The sequence below is a fragment of the Oncorhynchus mykiss genome, chromosome 12 (genome assembly GCF_013265735.2).
Source record: "Oncorhynchus mykiss isolate Arlee chromosome 12, USDA_OmykA_1.1, whole genome shotgun sequence".
In the NCBI taxonomy this organism is placed as follows: domain Eukaryota; kingdom Metazoa; phylum Chordata; class Actinopteri; order Salmoniformes; family Salmonidae; genus Oncorhynchus; species Oncorhynchus mykiss.
Genome location: NC_048576.1, coordinates 54,356,756 through 54,375,996, shown reverse-complemented (window position 1 = coordinate 54,375,996; position 19,241 = coordinate 54,356,756). Strand labels below are relative to the sequence as shown.

The 19,241-nt window shown below is 47.1% G+C and overlaps 1 protein-coding gene across 1 annotated transcript in view; it reads right to left on the bottom strand.

The window, feature by feature from the left end:
- The window catches only part of ppp2r2bb (protein phosphatase 2, regulatory subunit B, beta b), a 101,330-nt gene extending 84,606 nt beyond the window's left edge, over nt 1-16,724 (bottom strand). Inside the window, exon 1 of the mRNA XM_036937799.1 lies at nt 16,324-16,724. Within this exon, the coding sequence (XP_036793694.1) occupies nt 16,324-16,402 (79 nt within the window). The 5' untranslated portion in view covers nt 16,403-16,724. The remainder of the gene's footprint in view (nt 1-16,323) is intronic.
- Between the last annotated feature and the right edge of the window lie 2,517 nt (nt 16,725-19,241).

Genomic DNA, 19,241 nt, shown 5'->3' with positions numbered 1-19,241 from the left:
AAGAAAACAGATGAAATACTCATACTCCATTTTCATACACATAGACATTTTCATAGACTAACAAGGGTTCAGAATGTATGACTACCGTGTGTGACTACACTGGCAAAACAGTCTGATTATGACTTATCTGTCACGAACCATACCAGGCCAACATAGAAATAAAACAACCTAGATTACCCACCCTAGTCACACCCCGACTTAACCAAAATAGCGAATAAAAAGGCTCTCTATGGTCAGATTACACCCCCCCCCCCCCCCCCCCCCCCCCCCCCCCCCCCCCCAAAGGTGCGGACTCTGGCAAAACCTGACTCTATAGGGGAGGGTCCGGGTGGGCATCTAGCGTCGGTGGCGGCTCCTGTGCGGGGCGAAGTACCCACTCCGCTCGCGGATCCGCCAGCATCGGTGGCGGCTCTGGTGCGGGACGAAGAACCCGCTCATCCCGCGGATCCAGCATCGGTGGCGGCTCTGGTGCAGGACTTTGCCCCCGCCCAGACCACGGGTCCGGCCATGGAGCCGGGTAGAACGCCGTGCCCAAACTGGGCCTCGGCTCAGAGTAGGGCCCCGGCCATGAAGCTGGGTTGAACGCCGTACCTGGACTGGGCACCGGCGCAGAGGAAGGCTCCTGCCATGGAGCGGGACTGGACACCGGACCTGACCTGGACTTCGGTGCAGAGGACGGCTCCGGCCTTGGCGCTGGACTGGACGCCGTGCCTGGACTGGGCCCCGAAGCAGAGGAAGGCTCCGGCCTTGGAGCAGGACTGGACACCGTGCCTGGACTGGACATCGGCGCAGAGGAAGGCTCCGGTCTTGGAGCAGGACTGGACGCTGTGCCTGGACTGGGCACCGGCGCAGAAGAAGGCTCCGGCCATAGAGCAGAATGAAACGCAGAAAAAAACAATAAAATAATAAACAAAACGGGCCGTTCTGGAGTGCTCACAGGCAACAACACAAAAACAAGGTCCCACAAAAATGGCTGCCTAAATATGATCTAAATATGATCCCCAATCAGAGACAACGCTAAACAGCTGCCTCTGATTGGGAACCATACTAGGCCAACATAGAAATAAAACAACCTAGATTACCCACCCTAGTCACACCTAACCAAAATAGAGAATAAAAAGGCTCTCTTTGGTCAGGGCGTGACATTATCATAGAAAACAGAGAACCAATTAAACTTTTCTCTGATCATAGCTAGCTATGCCGACTAACATTTCTCATGCTCATCATCTGTGGAACAGAACGTATTGTAATGATATTCGAAAACTCTGATATGGACTATCACTCACTCCACCAGAATAACTGAAACACTCAAGGCTAAATACATTATGGGAATTTATGAAAAATTATGAAAAATAAATTAAATTCAACCAAAAAATGACAAGAGCTTGAACCTGGAACAGACAGGCTGCCAACGAGAGAGACGGATGGAGCTGAGACAAAAAAAGCAAGGGTAAACAAGCCTGCATTAAGCCAACGCTCACTTCTTGTAAAGCTATCGACCATGGTGTGGTTACACAGTTTGCTTCCACAGCAGTTTCCCCCTGTCTGTCTCTTCTTCTTCCACAGCACAGTGTGTCTGTCTCTTCTTCTCCCACAGTATAGTGTGTATGTCTCTTCTTCTTCGACAGTATAGTGTGTCTGTCTCTTCTTCTTCCACAGTGTAGTGTGTCTGTCTCTTCTTCTTCCACAGTGTAGTGTGTCTGTCTCTTCTTCTTCTTCCACTCCGTAGTGTGTCTGTCTCTTCTTCTTCTTCCACTCCGTAGTGTCTGTCTCTTCTTCTTCCTCCACAGTGTAGTGTCTGTCTCTTCTTCTTCCACAGTGTAGTGTGTCTGTCTCTTCTTCTTCCACAGCGTAATGTGTCTGTCTCTTCTTCTTCCACAGCGTAGTGTGTCTGTCTCTTCTCCTTCCACAGTGTAGTGTGTCTGTCTCTTCTTCTTCCACAGCGTAATGTGTCTGTCTCTTCTTCTTCCACAGTGTAGTGTGATTGTAGGGTGCTGTCTCTACTTCTACCTCTTCAAATTCAAAATCAAATTGTTTCATTGGCCTGAAAATCATTGCTTAAAGATTGCCAAAGTACAATGTTTACAATATACATTGTAATAAAATAATAAATAAAAGTGATAAAAAGTCTATCATAAAAATAAATATATAATATAAATAACAGCAATAGAATGGCAACAGTGGATAGTAAAACAGTGAATAGAAAAATATAATAAATAATATGGACAATATTAGACTGGCGAGTGTAGAGAGTATTGAGATATTGTTATCCACGTCGGCACCAACGATGTTAGGATGAAACAGTCAGAGGTCACCAAGCACAACATAGCTTCAGCATGTAAATCAGCTAGAAACATGTGTCGGTATCGAGTAATTGTCTCTGGCCTCCTCCCAGTTAGGGTCTCACAACTGAGTCTCACAACTCAATCGCTAGTTGAAAACTGTTTTCTGCCCCTCCCAAAAGATAGAATTTGTAGATAATTGGCCCTCTTTCTGGGACTCACCCACAAACAAGACCAAGCCTGGCCTGCTGAGGAGTGACAGACTCCATCCTAGCTGGAGGGGTGCTCTCATCTTATCTACCAACATAGACAGGGCTCTAACTCCTCTAGCTCCACAATGAAATAGGGTGCAGGCCAGGCAGCAGGCTGTTAGCCAGCCTGCCAGCTTAGTGGAGTCTGCCACTAGCACAGTCAGTGTAGTCAGCTCAGCTATCCCCATTGAGACCGTGTCTGTGCCTCGACCTAGGTTGGGCAAAGCTAAACATGGTGGTGTTCGCCTTAGCAATCTCACTAGAATAAAGACCTCCTCCATTCCTGACATTATTGAAAGAGATTGTGATACCTCACATCTCAAAATATTAGATCCCTCACTTTAAAGGCAGTTATAGTCAATGAACTAATCACTGATCATAATCTTGATGTGATTGGCCTGACTGAAACATGGCTTAAGCCTGATGAATTTACTGTGTTAAATGAGGCCTCACTAGTGACCATATTCCCCCTGCATCCCGTAAAGTCGGAGGTGTTGCTAACATTTACGATAGCAAATTTCAATTTACATCTTTTGAGCTTCTCGTCATGAAATCTATGCAGCCTACTCAATCACTTTTTATAGCTACTGTTTACAGGCCTCCTGGGCCATATACAGCGCTCCTCACTGTGTTCCCTGAATTCTTCTCGGACCTTGTAGTCATAGCAGATAATATTCTAATTTTTGGTGATTTTAATATTCACATGGAAAAGTCCACAGACTCACTCCAAAAGGCTTTCGGAGCCATCCTCGACTCAGTGGGTTTTGTCCAACATGTCTCTGGACCTACTCACTGTCCCAGTCGTACTCTAGACCTAGTTTTGTCCCATGGAATAAATGTTGTGGATCTTAATGTTTTTCCTCATAATCCTGGACTATCGGACCACCATTTTATTACGTTTGCAATCGCAACAAATAATCTGCTCAGACCCCAACCAAGGAGCATCAAAAGTCATGCAATAAATTCTCAGACAACCCAGATTCCTTGATGCCCTTCCAGACTCCCTTTGTCTACTCAAAGAAGTCAGAGGACAAAAATCAGTTAACCACGCAGTTGCACTCCTAAAAACTAAAAACATTTGTCATAAGAAACTAGCTCCCTGGTATATGGAAAATACCAGTTTGGCGCCACACCAAACTGGAAGTCTTCCGACTAGCTTGGAAAGACAGTACCGTGAAGTATCGAAGAGCCCTCACTGCTGCTCGATCATCCTATTTTTCCAAATGAATTGAGGAAAATAAGAACACTCCTAAATGTATTTTTGATACTGTCGCTGTCAGGTGCGTGAATGAGGACCCAAAAGCGAATTAACAAACAGAGTTTCTTTAATGATGAACACACGTGGGCTCAGATGGACAGGTAGATTCCGACAGGACAGGACAAGGTTGCAGCAAACACGATGATAGTCTGGTTCAGGCATGAGACACACAAACAAGAATCCGACAAAGACAGGAGCAGAAACAGAGAGAGATATAGGGACCTAATCAGAGGGAAAAAGGGAACAGGTGGGAAAAGGGGTGAATGAGGTAGTCAGAGAAGACAAGGAACAGCTGGGGGAAAGAGGGACAGAAACGGTAACCTAGTACGACCAGCAGAGGGAGACAGGGTGAAAGGAAAGGACAGAAAGACACAACATGACAATACATGACAGTACCCCCCCACTCACCGAGCGCCTCCTGGCGCACTCGAGGAGGAAACCTGGCGGCAACGGAGGAAATCCTCGATCAGCGCACGGTCCAGCACGTCCCGAGAGGGAACCCAACTCCTCTCCTCAGGACCGTACCCCTCCCAATCTACGAGGTACTGGTGACCACGGCCCCGAGGACGCATGTCCAAAATCCTACGGACCCTGTAGATGGGTGCGCCCTCGACAAGGATGGGGGGGGGGGGGGGGAAGACGAGCGGGGGCGCGAAGAACGGGCTTGATACAGGAGACATGGAAGACCGGGTGGACGCGACGAAGGTATCGCGGAAGAAGAAGTCGAACTGCGACAGGATTAATGACCCGAGAAATACGGAACGGACCAATGAACCGCGGGGTCAACTTGCGAGAAGCCGTCTTAAGGGGAAGGTTCTGAGTGGAGAGCCAAACTCTCTGACCGCGACAATATCTAGGACTCTTAGTTCTACGCTTATTAGCAGCCCTCACAGTCTGCGTCCTATAACGGCAAAGTGCAGACCTGACCCTCTTCCAGGTGCGCTCGCAACGTTGGACAAAAGCCTGAGCGGAGGGGACGCTGGACTCGGCGAACTGAGATGAGAACAGCGGAGGCTGGTACCCGAGGCTACTCTGAAAAGGAGATAGCCCGGTCGCAGACGAAGGAAGCGAGTTGTGGGCGTATTCTGCCCAGGGGAGCTGTTCTGACCAAGACGCAGGGTTGCGAAAAGAAAGACTGCGTAAGATGCGACCAATAGTCTGATTGGCCCGTTCTGCTTGACCGTTAGACTGGGGGTGAAAGCCGGAAGAGAGACTGACGGAAGCCCCAATCAAACGGCAAAACTCCCTCCAAAATTGAGACGTGAATTGCGGACCTCTGTCCGAAACGACGTCTGACGGAAGGCCATGAATTCTGAAAACATTCTCGATGATGATTTGTGCCGTCTCTTTAGCAGAAGGAAGCTTAGCAAGGGGAATGAAATGAGCCGCCTTAGAGAACCTATCGACAACCGTAAGAATAACAGTCTTCCCCGCTGACGAAGGCAGTCCGGTGACAAAATCTAAGGCGATGTGAGACCACGGTCGAGAGGGAATGGGAAGCGGCCTGAGACGGCCGGCAGGAGGGGAGTTACCGGACTTAGTCTGCGCGCAGACCGAACAAGCAGCCACGAAACGACGCGTGTCATGCTCCCGGGTGGGCCACCAAAAACGCTGGCGAATGGAAGCAAGCGTACCCCGAACGCCAGGGTGGCCGGCTAACTTGGCAGAGTGAGCCCACTGAAGAACGGCCAGACGAGTAGGAACGGGAACGAAAAGAAGGTTCCTAGGACAAGCGCGCGGCGACGGAGTGTGAGTGAGCGCTTGCTTTACCTGCCTCTCAATTCCCCAGACAGTCAACCCGACAACACGCCCCTCAGGGAGAATCCCCTCGGGGTCAGTGGAGGCTACTGAAGAACTGAAGAGACGAGATAAAGCATCAGGCTTGGTGTTCTTAGAGCCCGGACGATAAGAAATCACGAACTCGAAACGAGCGAAAAACAGCGCCCAACGCGCCTGACGCGCATTAAGTCGTTTGGCAGAACGGATGTACTCAAGGTTCCTATGGTCAGTCCAAACGACAAAAGGAACGGTCGCCCCCTCCAACCACTGTCGCCATTCGCCTAGGGCTAACCGGATGGCGAGCAGTTCGCGGTTTCCCACATCATAGTTACGTTCCGACGGCGACAGGCGATGAGAAAAATACGCGCATGGGTGGACCTTGTCGTCAGAGAGGGAGCGCTGAGAAAGAATGGCTCCCACGCCCACCTCTGACGCGTCAACCTCGACAACGAACTGTCTAGAGACGTCAGGTGTAACAAGGATTGGAGCGGATGTAAAACGATTCTTGAGGAGATCAAAAGCTCCCTGGGCGGAAACGGACCACTTAAAGCACGTCTTGACAGAAGTAAGGGCTGTGAGAGGAGCTGCCACCTGACCGAAATTACGGATGAAACGACGATAGAAGTTCGCGAAGCCGAGAAAGCGCTGCAGCTCGACGCGTGACTTAGGGGCGGGCCAATCAATGACAGCTTGGACCTTAGCGGGATCCATCTTAATGCCTTCAGCGGAAATAACAGAACCGAGAAATGTGACGGAGGAGGCATGAAAAGTGCACTTCTCAGCCTTCACAAAAAGACAATTCTCTAAAAGGCGCTGGAGGACACGTCGAACGTGCTGAACATGAATCTGGAGTGACGGTGAAAAAATCAGGATATCGTCAAGGTAAACGAAAACAAAGATGTTCAGCATGTCTCTCAGGACATCATTGACTAATGCCTGAAAGACAGCTGGAGCGTTAGCGAGGCCGAAAGGAAGAACCCGGTATTCAAAGTGCCCTAACGGAGTGTTAAACGCCGTCTTCCACTCGTCCCCCTCCCTGATGCGCACGAGATGGTAAGCGTTACGAAGGTCCAACTTAGTGAAAAACCTGGCTCCCTGCAGGATCTCGAAGGCTGAAGACATAAGAGGAAGCGGATAACGATTCTTCACTGTTATGTCATTCAGCCCTCGATAATCTATGCAGGGGCGCAGAGACCCGTCCTTCTTCTTGACAAAAAAAAACCCCGCTCCGGCGGGAGAGGAGGAGGGGACTATGGTACCGGCGTCAAGAGCTACAGACAAATAATCCTCGAGAGCCTTACGTTCGGGAGCCGACAGAGAGTATAGTCTACCCCGGGGGGGAGTGGTTCCCGGAAGGAGATCAATACTACAATCATACGACCGGTGTGGAGGAAGAGAGGTGGCCCTGGACCGACTGAACACCGTGCGCAGATCGTGATATTCCTCCGGCACCCCTGTCAAATCACCAGGCTCCTCCTGTGAAGAAGAGACAGAGGAAACAGGAGGGATAGCAGACATTAAACATTTCACATGACAAGAGACGTTCCAGGAGAGGATAGAATTACTAGACCAATTAATGGAAGGATTATGACAAACTAGCCAGGGATGGCCCAAAACAACAGGTGTAAAAGGTGAACGAAAAATTAAAAAAGAAATGGTTTCGCTATGATTACCAGAAACAGTGAGGGTTAAAGGTAGCGTCTCACGCTGAATCCTGGGGAGAGGACTACCATCCAGGGCGAACAAGGCCGTGGACTCCCTTAACTGTCTGAGAGGAATGTCATGTTCCCGAGCCCAGGTCTCGTCCATAAAACAGCCCTCCGCCCCAGAGTCTATTAAGGCACTGCAGGAAGCTGACGAACCGGTCCAGCGTAGATGGACCGACAAGGTAGTGCAGGATCTTGAAGGAGAGACAGGAGTAGTAGCGCTCACCAGTAGCCCTCCGCTTACTGATGAGCTCTGGCTTTTACTGGACATGAAGTGACAAAATGACCAGCAGAACCGCAATAGAGACAGAGGCGGTTGGTGATTCTCCGTTCCCTCTCCTTAGTCGAGATGCGGATACCTCCCAGCTGCATAGGCTCAGCTCCCGAGCCGGCAGAGGAAGATGGTAGTGATGCGGAGAGGGGGGCAACGGAGAACGCGAGCTCCTTTCCACGAGCTCGGTGACGAAGATCAACCCGTCGCTCAATGCGAATAGCGAGTTCAATCAAGGAATCCACGCTGGAAGGAACCTCCCGGGAGAGAATCTCATCCTTTACCTCTGCGCGGAGACCCTCCAGAAGACGAGCGAGCAAAGCCGGCTCGTTCCAGCCACTGGAGGCAGCAAGAGTGCGAAACTCAATAGAGTAGTCTGTTATGGATCGATTGCCTTGACATAGGGAAGACAGGGCCCTGGAAGCCTCCTCCCCAAAAACAGATCGATCAAAAACCCGTATCATCTCCTCCTTAAAGTCCTGATACTGGTTAGTACACTCAGCCCTTGCCTCCCAGATTGCCGTGCCCCACTCACGAGCCCGTCCAGTAAGGAGAGATATGACGTAGGCGACACGAGCAGTGCTCCTGGCGTAAGTGTTGGGCTGGAGAGAAAACACAATATCACACTGGGTGAGGAACGAGCGGCATTCAGTGGGCTCCCCAGAGTAACACGGCGGGTTATTGATTCTGGGCTCCGGAGATTCGAAAGCCCTGGAAGTGGCCGGTGGATCGAGGCGGAGATGGTGAACCTGTTCTGTGAGGTTGGAGACTTGGGTGGCCAGGGTCTCAACGGCATGTCGAGCAGCAGACAATTCCTGCTCGTGTCTGCCTAGCATCGCTCCCTGGATCTCGACGGCTGAGTGGAGAGGATCCGAAGTCGCTGGGTCCATTCTTGGTCGGATTCTTCTGTCAGGTGCGTGAATGAGGACCCAAAAGCGAATTAACAAACAGAGTTTCTTTAATGATGAACACACGTGGGCTCAGATGGACAGGTAGATTCCGACAGGACAGGACAAGGTTGCAGCAAACACGATGATAGTCTGGTTCAGGCATGAGACACACAAACAAGAATCCGACAAAGACAGGAGCAGAAACAGAGAGAGATATAGGGACCTAATCAGAGGGAAAAAGGGAACAGGTGGGAAAAGGGGTGAATGAGGTAGTCAGAGAAGACAAGGAACAGCTGGGGGAAAGAGGGACAGAAACGGTAACCTAGTACGACCAGCAGAGGGAGACAGGGTGAAAGGAAAGGACAGAAAGACACAACATGACAATACATGACAGTCGCAAAGCTAACTAAAAAGCAGCATTCCCCAAGAGAGGATGGCTTTCACTTCAGCAGTAATAAATTCATTAACTTCTTTGAGGAAAAGATGATGATCATTAGAAAGCAAATTACGGACTCCTCTATAAATCTGCGTATTCCTCCAAAGCTCAGTTGTCCTGGATCTGCACAACTCTGCCAGGACCTAGGATCAAGAGAGACACTCAAGTGTTTTAGTACTATATCTCTTGACACAATGATGAAATTCATCATGGCCTCTAAACCTTCAAGCTGCATACTGGAATCTATTCCAACTAAACTACTGAAAGAGCTGCTTCCTGTGCTTGGCCCTCCTATGTTGAACATAATAAACGACTCTATATCCACCGGATGTGTACCAAACTCACTAAAAGTGGCAATAATAAAGCCTCTCTTGAAAAAGCCAAACCTTGACCCAGAAAATATAAAAAAATATCGGCCTATATAAAATCTTCCATTCCTCTCAAAAAGGTTAGAATACTGTCGCGCAGCAACTCACTGCCTTCCTGAAGACAAACAATGTATACGAAATGCTTCAGTCTGGTTTTAGACCCCATCATAGCACTGAGACGGCACTTGTGAAGATGGTAAATTACCAATTAAAGGCGTCAGACCGAGGCTCTGCATCTGTCCTCGTGCTCCAAGACCTTAGTGCTGCTTTCGATCACCACATTCTTTTGGAGAGATTGGAAACCCAAATTGGTCTACACAGACAAGTTCTGGCCTGGTTTAGATCTAATCTGTCGGAAAGATATCAGTTTGTCTCTGTGAATGGTTTGTCCTCTGACAAATCAACTGTAAATTTCAGTGTTTCTCAAGGTTCCGTTTTAGGACCACTATTGTTTTTACTATATATTTTACCTCTTGGGGATGTCATTCGAAAACATAATGTTAACTTTCACTGCTATGCGGATGACACACAGCTGTACATTTCAATGAAACATGGTGAAGCCCCAAAATTGCCCTCGCTAGAAGCTTGTGTTTCAGACATAAGGAAGTGGATGGCTGTAAACTTTCTACTTTTAAACTCGGACTAAACAGAAATGCTTGTTCTAGGTCCCAAGAAACAAAGAGATCTTCTGTTGAATCTGAGAATTAATCTTGATGGTTGTACAGTCGTCTCAAATAAAACTGTGAAGGACCTCGGCGTTGCTCTGAACCCTGATCTCTCTTTTGACGAACATATCTAGACTGTTTCAAGGACAGCTTTTTTCCATCTACGTAACATTGTAAAAATCAGAAACTTTCAGTCCAAAAATGATGCAGAAAAATGTATCCATGCTTTTGTTACTTCTAGGTTAGACTACTGCAATGCTCTACTTTCCGGCTACCCGGATAAAGCACTAAATAAACTTCAGTTAGTGCTAAATACGGCTGCTAGAATCCTGACTAGAACCAAAAAAATTGATCATATTACTCCAGTGCTAGCCTCCCTACACTGGCTTCCTGTTAAGGCAAGGGCTGATTTCAAGGTTTTACTGCTAACCTACAAAGCATTACAAGGGCTTGCACCTACCTATCTGGCCCAGGAGTGTGAAGGTGAACGGAAAGGCTATGGAGCAACGAACCACCCTTGCTGTCTCTGCCTGGCCGGTTCCCCTCTCTCCACTGGGATTCTCTGCCTCTAACTATATTACAGGGGCTGAGTCACTGGCTTACTGATGCTCTTCCATGCCGTCCCTAGGAGGGGTGCATCACTTGAGTGGGTTGAGTCACTGACGTGATCTTCCTGTCTGGGTTGGCGCCCCACCCTTGGGTTGTGCCATGGCGGAGATCTTTGTGTGCTATACTCGGCCTTGTCTCAGGATGGTAAGTTGGTGGTTGAAGATATCCCTCTAGTGGTGTGGGGGCTGTGCTTTGGCAAAGTGGGTGGAGTTATATCCTGCCTGTTTGGCCCTGTCCGGGGGTATCATCGGATGGGGCCACAGTGTCGGAGGACCTGAGCCTTAGGACCATGCCTCAGGACTACCTGGCATGATGACTCCTTGCTGTCCCCTGTCCACCTGGCCATGCTGCTGCTCCAGTTTCAGCTGTTCTGCCTGCGTTTATGGAACCCTGACCTGTTCACTGGACGTGCTACCTGTCCTACCTGCTGTTTTCAACTCTCTAGAGACAGCAGGAGCGGTAGAGATACTCTTAATGATAGGCTATGAAAAGCCAACTGACATTTACTCCTGATGTGATGACTTGTTGCACCCTCGACAACTACTGTGATTATTATTATTTGACCATGCTGGTCATTTATGAACATTTGAACATGTTGGCCTTGTTCTGTTATAATCTCCAACCAGCACAGTCAGAAGAGGACTGGCCACCCCTCATAGCCTGGTTCCTCTCTGGTTTCTTCCTAGGTCTTGGCCTCTCTAGGGAGTTTTCCCTAGCCACCGTGCTTCTACAATCTGCATTGCTTGCTGTTTGGGGTTTTAGGCTGGGTTTCTGTACAGCACTTTGAGATATCAGCTGATGTAAGAAGGGCTATATAAATAAATTTGATTTGATTTGATTTGCATCAGCAGTTTTTGTCAGTCAGTAATTGTCACGCCCTGACCTTAGAGCTTTTTATGTCTATTTTTTAGTTTGGTCAGGGTGTGATTTGGGTGGGCATTCTATGTTTCTTTTTCTATGTTTTTGTATTTCTTTGTTTTGGCCGGGTATGGTTCTCAATCAGGGACAGCTGTCTATCGTTGTCTCTGATCAGGAACCTTACTTAGGTAGCTTTTTCCCACAGGGTTTTTGTGGGCAGTTATTTTCTGTTTTGTGTTTCTGCACCGTACAGGACTGTTTTGGTTTTCGTTCAATCTCTTTGTGATATTTGTTATTTAGTGTTCAGTTGAAATAAAAGTATGAACACTTACCACGCTGCTCTTTGGTCCGATGATTCCTTTTCTTCCGACGACGAATACCGTTACAGTAATAGTCAGTCAATCAGCTCATGTCAGCTAACATTGATTACTAAGTTAGTTTAGCGGTCAGCTATCTAAACTTGTTATCATGGTCAAATTACCATGGGGGCCCCCATTGATTTTGTTACTTAGTCTCGTTCAGATATCATATTAATGCAAAAATGTCTCTCCCCCTATGATTTTTTTTTTAAATTGCAGAAAATTAGCTGTAGAAAAGTTTATTTTCCTCTCTGCACCATGCCAAAATTAGTAGAATTGCATGAAATGAGTTATAAAATTGCCAAACCTTCTCTCCACCCCATGCCAAAATGTGGAGAATTAGAGCAAACTTGCATTAAAATGGCAACAATGCCAAATCAAGTGAAATGGATAAACAAATAAAACAAAGTTAACAGTAAATATTACACTCACACAAGTTCCTAAAGAATAAAGACATTTCAAATGTTGTAACTCTCTGTCTCTCTCATTAATGCCACCACTCACAGCTCTTAGTGACACCTACCCATAAGCCCTTCTCTTTCCATTTACTGTAACCAACATCCTCAGCAACTGAGCACAGACCGCCACAGGACGTCCAGCATAGTACAGTAAATAAAAGTAGAGTATATTTCAGTACAGTATAGTACATTACAGTCATTTAGAGCACAGTAAAGTACAGTACAGAATATTAAAGAAAAGTGAAGTATAGTTCAGTAAAGAAAAGTATAGTTCAGTACAGTCATGTAATGTACTGTAGACTAGAATAGAGGAGTAGAATTCAGTACAGTACACAGTAGAGCACATACATCCTGTGTATCAACCATATTTACGATCATACACACAGTATACTGTGTATCAACCATATATACGATCATACATACACTATACTGTGTATCAACCATATATACGATCATACATCCATATACTGTGTATCAACCATATATACGATCATACATCCATATACTGTGTATCATCCATATATACGATCATACATCCATCCATATACTGTGTATCAAATCCCTCCTGACAGCTCAGTTTGTCCTCTACTGGGTGAGTCCATATGGGCCCTGCTCAAAAATAGTGCATTATTTAGGGAATACGGGATGTACACGCAGTCTCTCCTCATGCTGCCCCACACAGCTCATCTCGGTGGGACAGTCAACACCAGGCACTAGTCCTCCCTGTCCCTGTCTCCTTCGGCCAAATCCCAATCGAAAGATCAATCTGTGACGCAGAGCTCTCCTACGTGGCGTTCACCCCTCTATTACAGTATGTCCAACTGAGGTGACTGGGCCGTTGGACCCAGGGGGCAGAGGGGCTGCCAATATCACCGTCACCCAATAGCCAGAGGTTGAAGAGTGGCTCATCGTGGCTCATAGAAGCAGGCCGCAACACACAGGCTGACAACAGAGGGACTGGTAGAGGTCAATAGAGGGAGATGAGGCAAAGAGAGACAGAAAGGCAGAGGGGGAAAGAGAGGTGGTGAGGGAGAGAGAGGCAGAGAGGGAGAGGAGGCCTACAGATGGGGTTTAGAAACAAGGATGAGAGATGGCACCCTGCTGAGGCAATCTGAATTGACAAAGGTCCTGAAATATTCACCCCATCCCCCTTTATCAGACCACATCAATCCTAGAGACAGAGAGAGACAGAGAGAGGCAGAGAGAGAGAGAGAGAGAGAGATCATTCCTCCCACCTTGGCAGTAATTCAGGCCCTATTGATGACTGACCCTAGAGGGGTATATGTGTCCATTACCCCCGTCCCCCAGATGCGCTGTGATGGCCACAAGAGAAATCTTCCCTCCCTCAAAGCTATAGGGTCCAGTTACAGTGTGATGTGGCAAACTGGAGCTTAGCAAGAGTGATCTCCTTTTCTCATTGCCTGCTGATGGAGACCTGGGGGTACATTGTGTCTGTGTGTATTTGTGTCTCTCTGTGTGTGTGTGTGTGTGTGTGTGTGTGTGTGTGTGTGTGTGTGTGTGTGTGTGTGTGTGTGTGTGTGTGTGTGTGTGTGTGTGTGTGTGTGTGTGTATGTGTGTGTGTGTGTGCGTGCATGTGTGTTGCTTGTAATTCTCAAGGGCTGCACTTCTCCCTCCCAGCCAGGCTGAAATGGGCAAAATGACCCAGCTGCACTCCTCTCTATGGGGGGGGGGGGGGGGGGGGGGGGTTATACAACTGATATCACCACCTGGTTCCACAAAAGCTAGATGTGATCACGTCAGCCCCCTGGGAGAGGCAGGCCAGACCCACACCATTACACAATATGCCCATGGAAATCACAACAAACTCCTTTCTGAAATTAAAACTGAGAATACTTCCAGGACAGCCTTTGTTGAGAGCCTTTGAACGAGGCTTATTCTGAAGGATTTGGTGAATGATTAAATGCAAATGGCCCATAGTCCTGTAGGGTGCCTGATATACATGTGGTGAGCTGGTTTATAATGAGTCTGAGCACATTTCTTTGTCACATGAAAAGATCCCCTCAATTGATCAACAACAACTGCAAGACTACTAGTCTACCTCCAGCCCCCAGCCATGGTTACCAACCACAGCACATCTGCCATTCTGAAGCACCCCTTCAATAAGCTATTTGCAATATTGGCGCTGGAATTAAAGCCCGCCTAAGTCAGTGGCACAGATGGAACTATCCAAGCAGAAGATCTCCTTAAAATGTTGCGTTGACAACCAAACACAATTCAATATCCAGTTTGTCTACAAATTCATAGTTGATATGTTGGATTCACGTCTCCATCTCAACCAAAAGGTTCAAGAATAGGACTAAATCTAATCTCATCAAACTTTAAATAAAGTTTACTTTGATTTAGTCCTATTCTTGAACTGAGATTTTTGGTTGAGATGGAGACGTGAATCCAACATACAGTGTTAATGATTAACTTGAAGATTACATTTGAAATCAACCAAAGCTTGAAGTCCTAGGCCTTTATGTACTCTCTATGTTTTGCTGAACCCTGGGATGACTTTGCAAACGCTATGTAGGCCTAAACAACACAATTGATGATATATGACTTATAAAGTATGGTTACATTTCATTTGCATTGTTAAACCTCCCCTTTGGAATGACTTCGCTACAACAGTGAATATATTTAGTTATTAAGACATCTCTTAATAATAATTATCACGATAGCACATGTGTGGTATTCAGTGACAAATGTAAAAGTGAAGCAGGGCTTGGTCAAAACCCTGGACAAGAGACCTAATAAATAAATAGGTGTAGATCAACTCTCCAGTAGGAAGTGCTGCCCAGGCTATTGTTTGTTAAACCTGAAGATCCAATGCCGTTTCAAAAGGTACAAATTCAACATACTGTATCTTATACAAGGTTTGTCTATGATGAAAGTTGATTACAATGATGACATAATCCTGTGAAATTGCACTCAAAACAACAGTTTGAGTTGATGAGTTCAGCCATTTTGTTCCCAGTGGGATGTTATTGTTTATATGTTAAATGTCAATAAGTGTAATAACTTAATAATAACAACTTAATAATAATACATTAAGTTCATCATAAACTTAACCTAATGGGCTCTTATGACGCCTTACATAACGTTGTTTTGGTTGTCATGGTCAGATGACATGTCCTTGGCCAGCAGCATACCACCCTGCATCCCACTGCTGGCTTATCACTGAAGCTAAGCAGGGTCAGTCCCTGGATGGGAGACCATATGCTGCTGGAAGTGGTGTTGGAGGGCCAGTAAGAGGCACTCTTTCCTCTGGTCTAAAAAAAGATCCCAATGTCGCAGGACAGTGATTGGGCACATTGCCCTGTGTAGAGTGCTATCTTTAAGATGGGATGTTAAACGGGTCTTGAGTCTTTGTGGTCACTAAAAGATTCCATGGCACTTATCGTAAGAGTAGGGGTGTTAACCCCGGTGTCCTGGCTAAATTCCCAATCTACCCCTCATACCATCATGTCCACCTAATCATCCCCAGCTTCCAATTGGCTCATTTGTCCTCCTTAACTATTCCCCAGGTCGTTGCTGTAAATGAGAACGTGTTCTCAGTCAATTTACCTGGTAAAATAAATATAAACAATTGACCACCGTGGTTGGACTGACAGAAAGGCTGACACATTTCTCTCGTTTCTTTTTGAACAGCATCCGGTGTTGCAAGCAGTTTATCATTGCCACCAGAGTAGTCTACTCTATTCAGCTTCGGCTGAGGGACACGGTTGTACGTCCTGTCTTGAAAGTTCCTACAATTTACATCGACAGGTGCAGTCATGAATTATGCAAACATGGCCTACAAAGGAAACCCAGCCAAGTTGAGCCAACTCCAGAGTGGTCCTCCCGACACGGTCTGAAATGTTCAAACCTGACTGGCTGTTTCGCCTGAGAAACGGGAGGAGAGCAGGGTGATATGAGTGAGACAAGCCAGTCCGCGGTTCTGCTCCGTCCCATTCAATCTCCAGACTCCTCTCTCTCTCTATATAAAGAGATGTCTCCCGACCCGACCTAACCTGCTGCTGGCTGCCCAGTGCCCACACACAGACACGCGCGCACGCACGCACACACACACACACACACACACACACACATAGGCGCGCGCGCAATAACATCACAAGTCCGTAGCCTACCTTCCGTGTGACAGCTGGAGGAGAGGATGGTGCTTGAGGGTCTGAAGAGGTAAGGAAGGTACCGGGAGAAGCATTTCATATTTTTTGTTGTTGTTGGCTGCGCATCACTATCAAGTCCACATCGTCTACACCCACTGCACTGACAGAGCGGAAAGAAACCGAGCGCTGGAGACAGAGCCCATAGTCTTCGGCATCACTTTTACTCGGTTTAGATCAACGGGAATCCTTCCTTCGGGGCTATAGTAGCAGGAAGAGAAGAGAGGTCTCCACGCGCGATGCTACTCTCGTAAAACATTGTTCTTCCCCTAGTCGCCAGCAGGACACGAGAATATGTTATTTTTTTGCTGGAGTCGGATGCGAGGGAGGGAGGGTGTTGACGGAGGGAGGAGGACCGAAGCATCAGGGTTATTTCAGGGGAGGCTGGGGAGCACCTGCTCTGTCTGTCGATAGCCGCATGCTGCCTCTGTTGGTCGCTCGAGAATTGACTGTTATGCCTGTGAGTGTCTCTATTGGTATCCGCAGGAAAGTTTCAAAGCCCATTTTGAAGAGAGAATATAGCCTACGTGCGTCTGATAAATAAATGTAGACTATTTATCATAACCATATCAGTTATCACTCCTTATTGAGACGAGGCGACATTTAATGATACTGTTGATGATGGGTTTATAGAATAATTTGCCTGTGTTGCTTTTACTTCAAGCATATTCTCCATGTAAAAGCCACGCTATGTGGGTCATTAGGGCACTTGAAGTGTCTGGGTCTGTGCTCTTGGGAATCCCTGGATAACTCTGGTGACATCTCCATTCTGTAGGCTAATGAACTGGGTCACAGAGCATCAGGACTGCCAAGGCCATATAACAGTCATTCAGTTCACTTAACTCAGGGGTGTCAAACTCATTCCAAGGAGGGCCGAGTGTCTGCGGGTTGTAATTTTTCCCCCTTACAATTAAGACCTGGACTAGTGGTTCCCAACCAGGGGTACTAGGAGCCCTGGGGGTACTTGACCTATCCACATGGGGTACTTGAGAAGACTCATGAGACCATAGGCCTACTGATAAAATGCACAAGGTGGTACTTCAGGGGTACTCCGGACAGAGAAAAAAATCAGTTGGTGGTACAATAACCCAAAGCGATTGGGAACCACCGACCTAGATTAAGATGTCGTTAGAGCACAACGGGTGATAGTGGGTTGCACAGGGAGTAGTGTTTGGAGAATGGGAGCGATTTGAGAAGATGGCAGAAAAATAAATAAGGAAGACAGTGGAGCATATTATGAAGAAACATGGAGTGGGGGATTACACAGGCCTTCTGAAAGGTCTGGTGAAGGAGATTACACAGGCCTTCTGAAAGGTCTGGTGAAGGAGATTACACAGGCCTTCTGAAAGGTCTGGTGAAGGAGATTACACAGGCCTTCTGAAAGGTCTGGTGAAGGATATTACACAGGCCTTCTGAAAGGTCTGGTGAAGGAGATTACACAGGCCTTCTGAAAGGTCTGGTGAAGGAGATTACACAGGCCTTCTGAAAGGTCTGGTGAAGGAGATTACACAGGCCTTCTGAAAGGTCTGGTGAAGGAGATTACACAGGCCTTCTGAAAGGTCTGGTGAAGGAGATTACACAGGCCTTCTGAAAGGTCTGATGAAGGAGATTACACAGGCCTTCTGAAAGGTCTGGTGAAGGATATCACACAGGCCTTCTGAAAGGTCTGGTGAAGGAGATTACACAGGCCTTCTGAAAGGTCTGGTGAAGGAGATTACACAGGCCTTCTGAAAGGTCTGGTGAAGGAGATTACACAGGCCTTCTGAAAGGTCTGGTGAAGGAGATTACACAGGCCTTCTGAAAGGTCTGGTGAAGGAGAAGATGATGGACAAGAAAAAGAAGAGAGAACAGTGGAAATGGATATAAGGGAATGTGGGATGATTTCACAGAACCTTTGGAGGAACTTGAGGACATTGAGAGTGACGAGAGTGAGGATAAATTAGATGTGGTGGCAGGTGCAGTGATAACTGTTGAGAAGAAGTTGAGTGTAGAGGGAAGCAGGGTGGCGAGGAAGTTTGGCGTCAAGTGCAAAAACAGGGATACGTGTTCCAGTAGCTCTCAGATGTAATCTGACGAGAGTGTCGATGAAGTTCCTGCAGTAAGGACCGCTGAGGTCGGCCTCGGTTTGTGGATGTAAAGGATGATTCTGGTCCAGTGGGAGTAAGATTTGTGGAGAGAATGGATCCTTGCATTTTTACTGATCCATATGTGGTGGTAGGTTGGGTAGAGGAGAGGTTGGGGACTACTGAGTTGGTGAAAGTAACTAGGAGTGATGATTTATTGTGTTTCTTCAGCCCAAAGGGAGCGGGCACTCCGAATCACTCGATTAGGGACAATAAATGGGACTTGCTTTCCTCTCCGGAGCAGGGCACCGTTGAAAGGAGTGATAACGGAGGTGGCCTTAAATGTCGAGGAAGATCAGAAAAGTGAAGATTCCTGGTGTCTGTGACGCTCGCCGTTTGGTGCGACGCAGATCCGGTGGAGAGAGTGGGGAAACAGAGAAGACGTTGTCTGTCCTGTTGAGTTTTGATGTAGTCTTTGCCAGATAAGGTTAAGGTACACTCTAAAAATGGTGGGTTCAACAAGGGTTCTTCTAAGATCCTCAAAGTTCTTCAAAGAACCTTAAGGATCTTGGCACTGAAAATTGCCCCCAAAAGGTTCTTCCATGAACCCCATAGGAGGTGGGGTTCATCGAGGAACCTCCTTAGTTGGTGTGGGTTCTTGCAGGAATCTAACTGCCCAACTGAAACATTTTGATATGAATATGAAAGGACAGCAGGTGCAGGCACTTAACTGAAATATGTAAAGATCTCCCCAATTTAAGATCTACATTTATAGATGGTGTCATCAGAAAACCATCTTTTCATATTTGTGCAAATCTT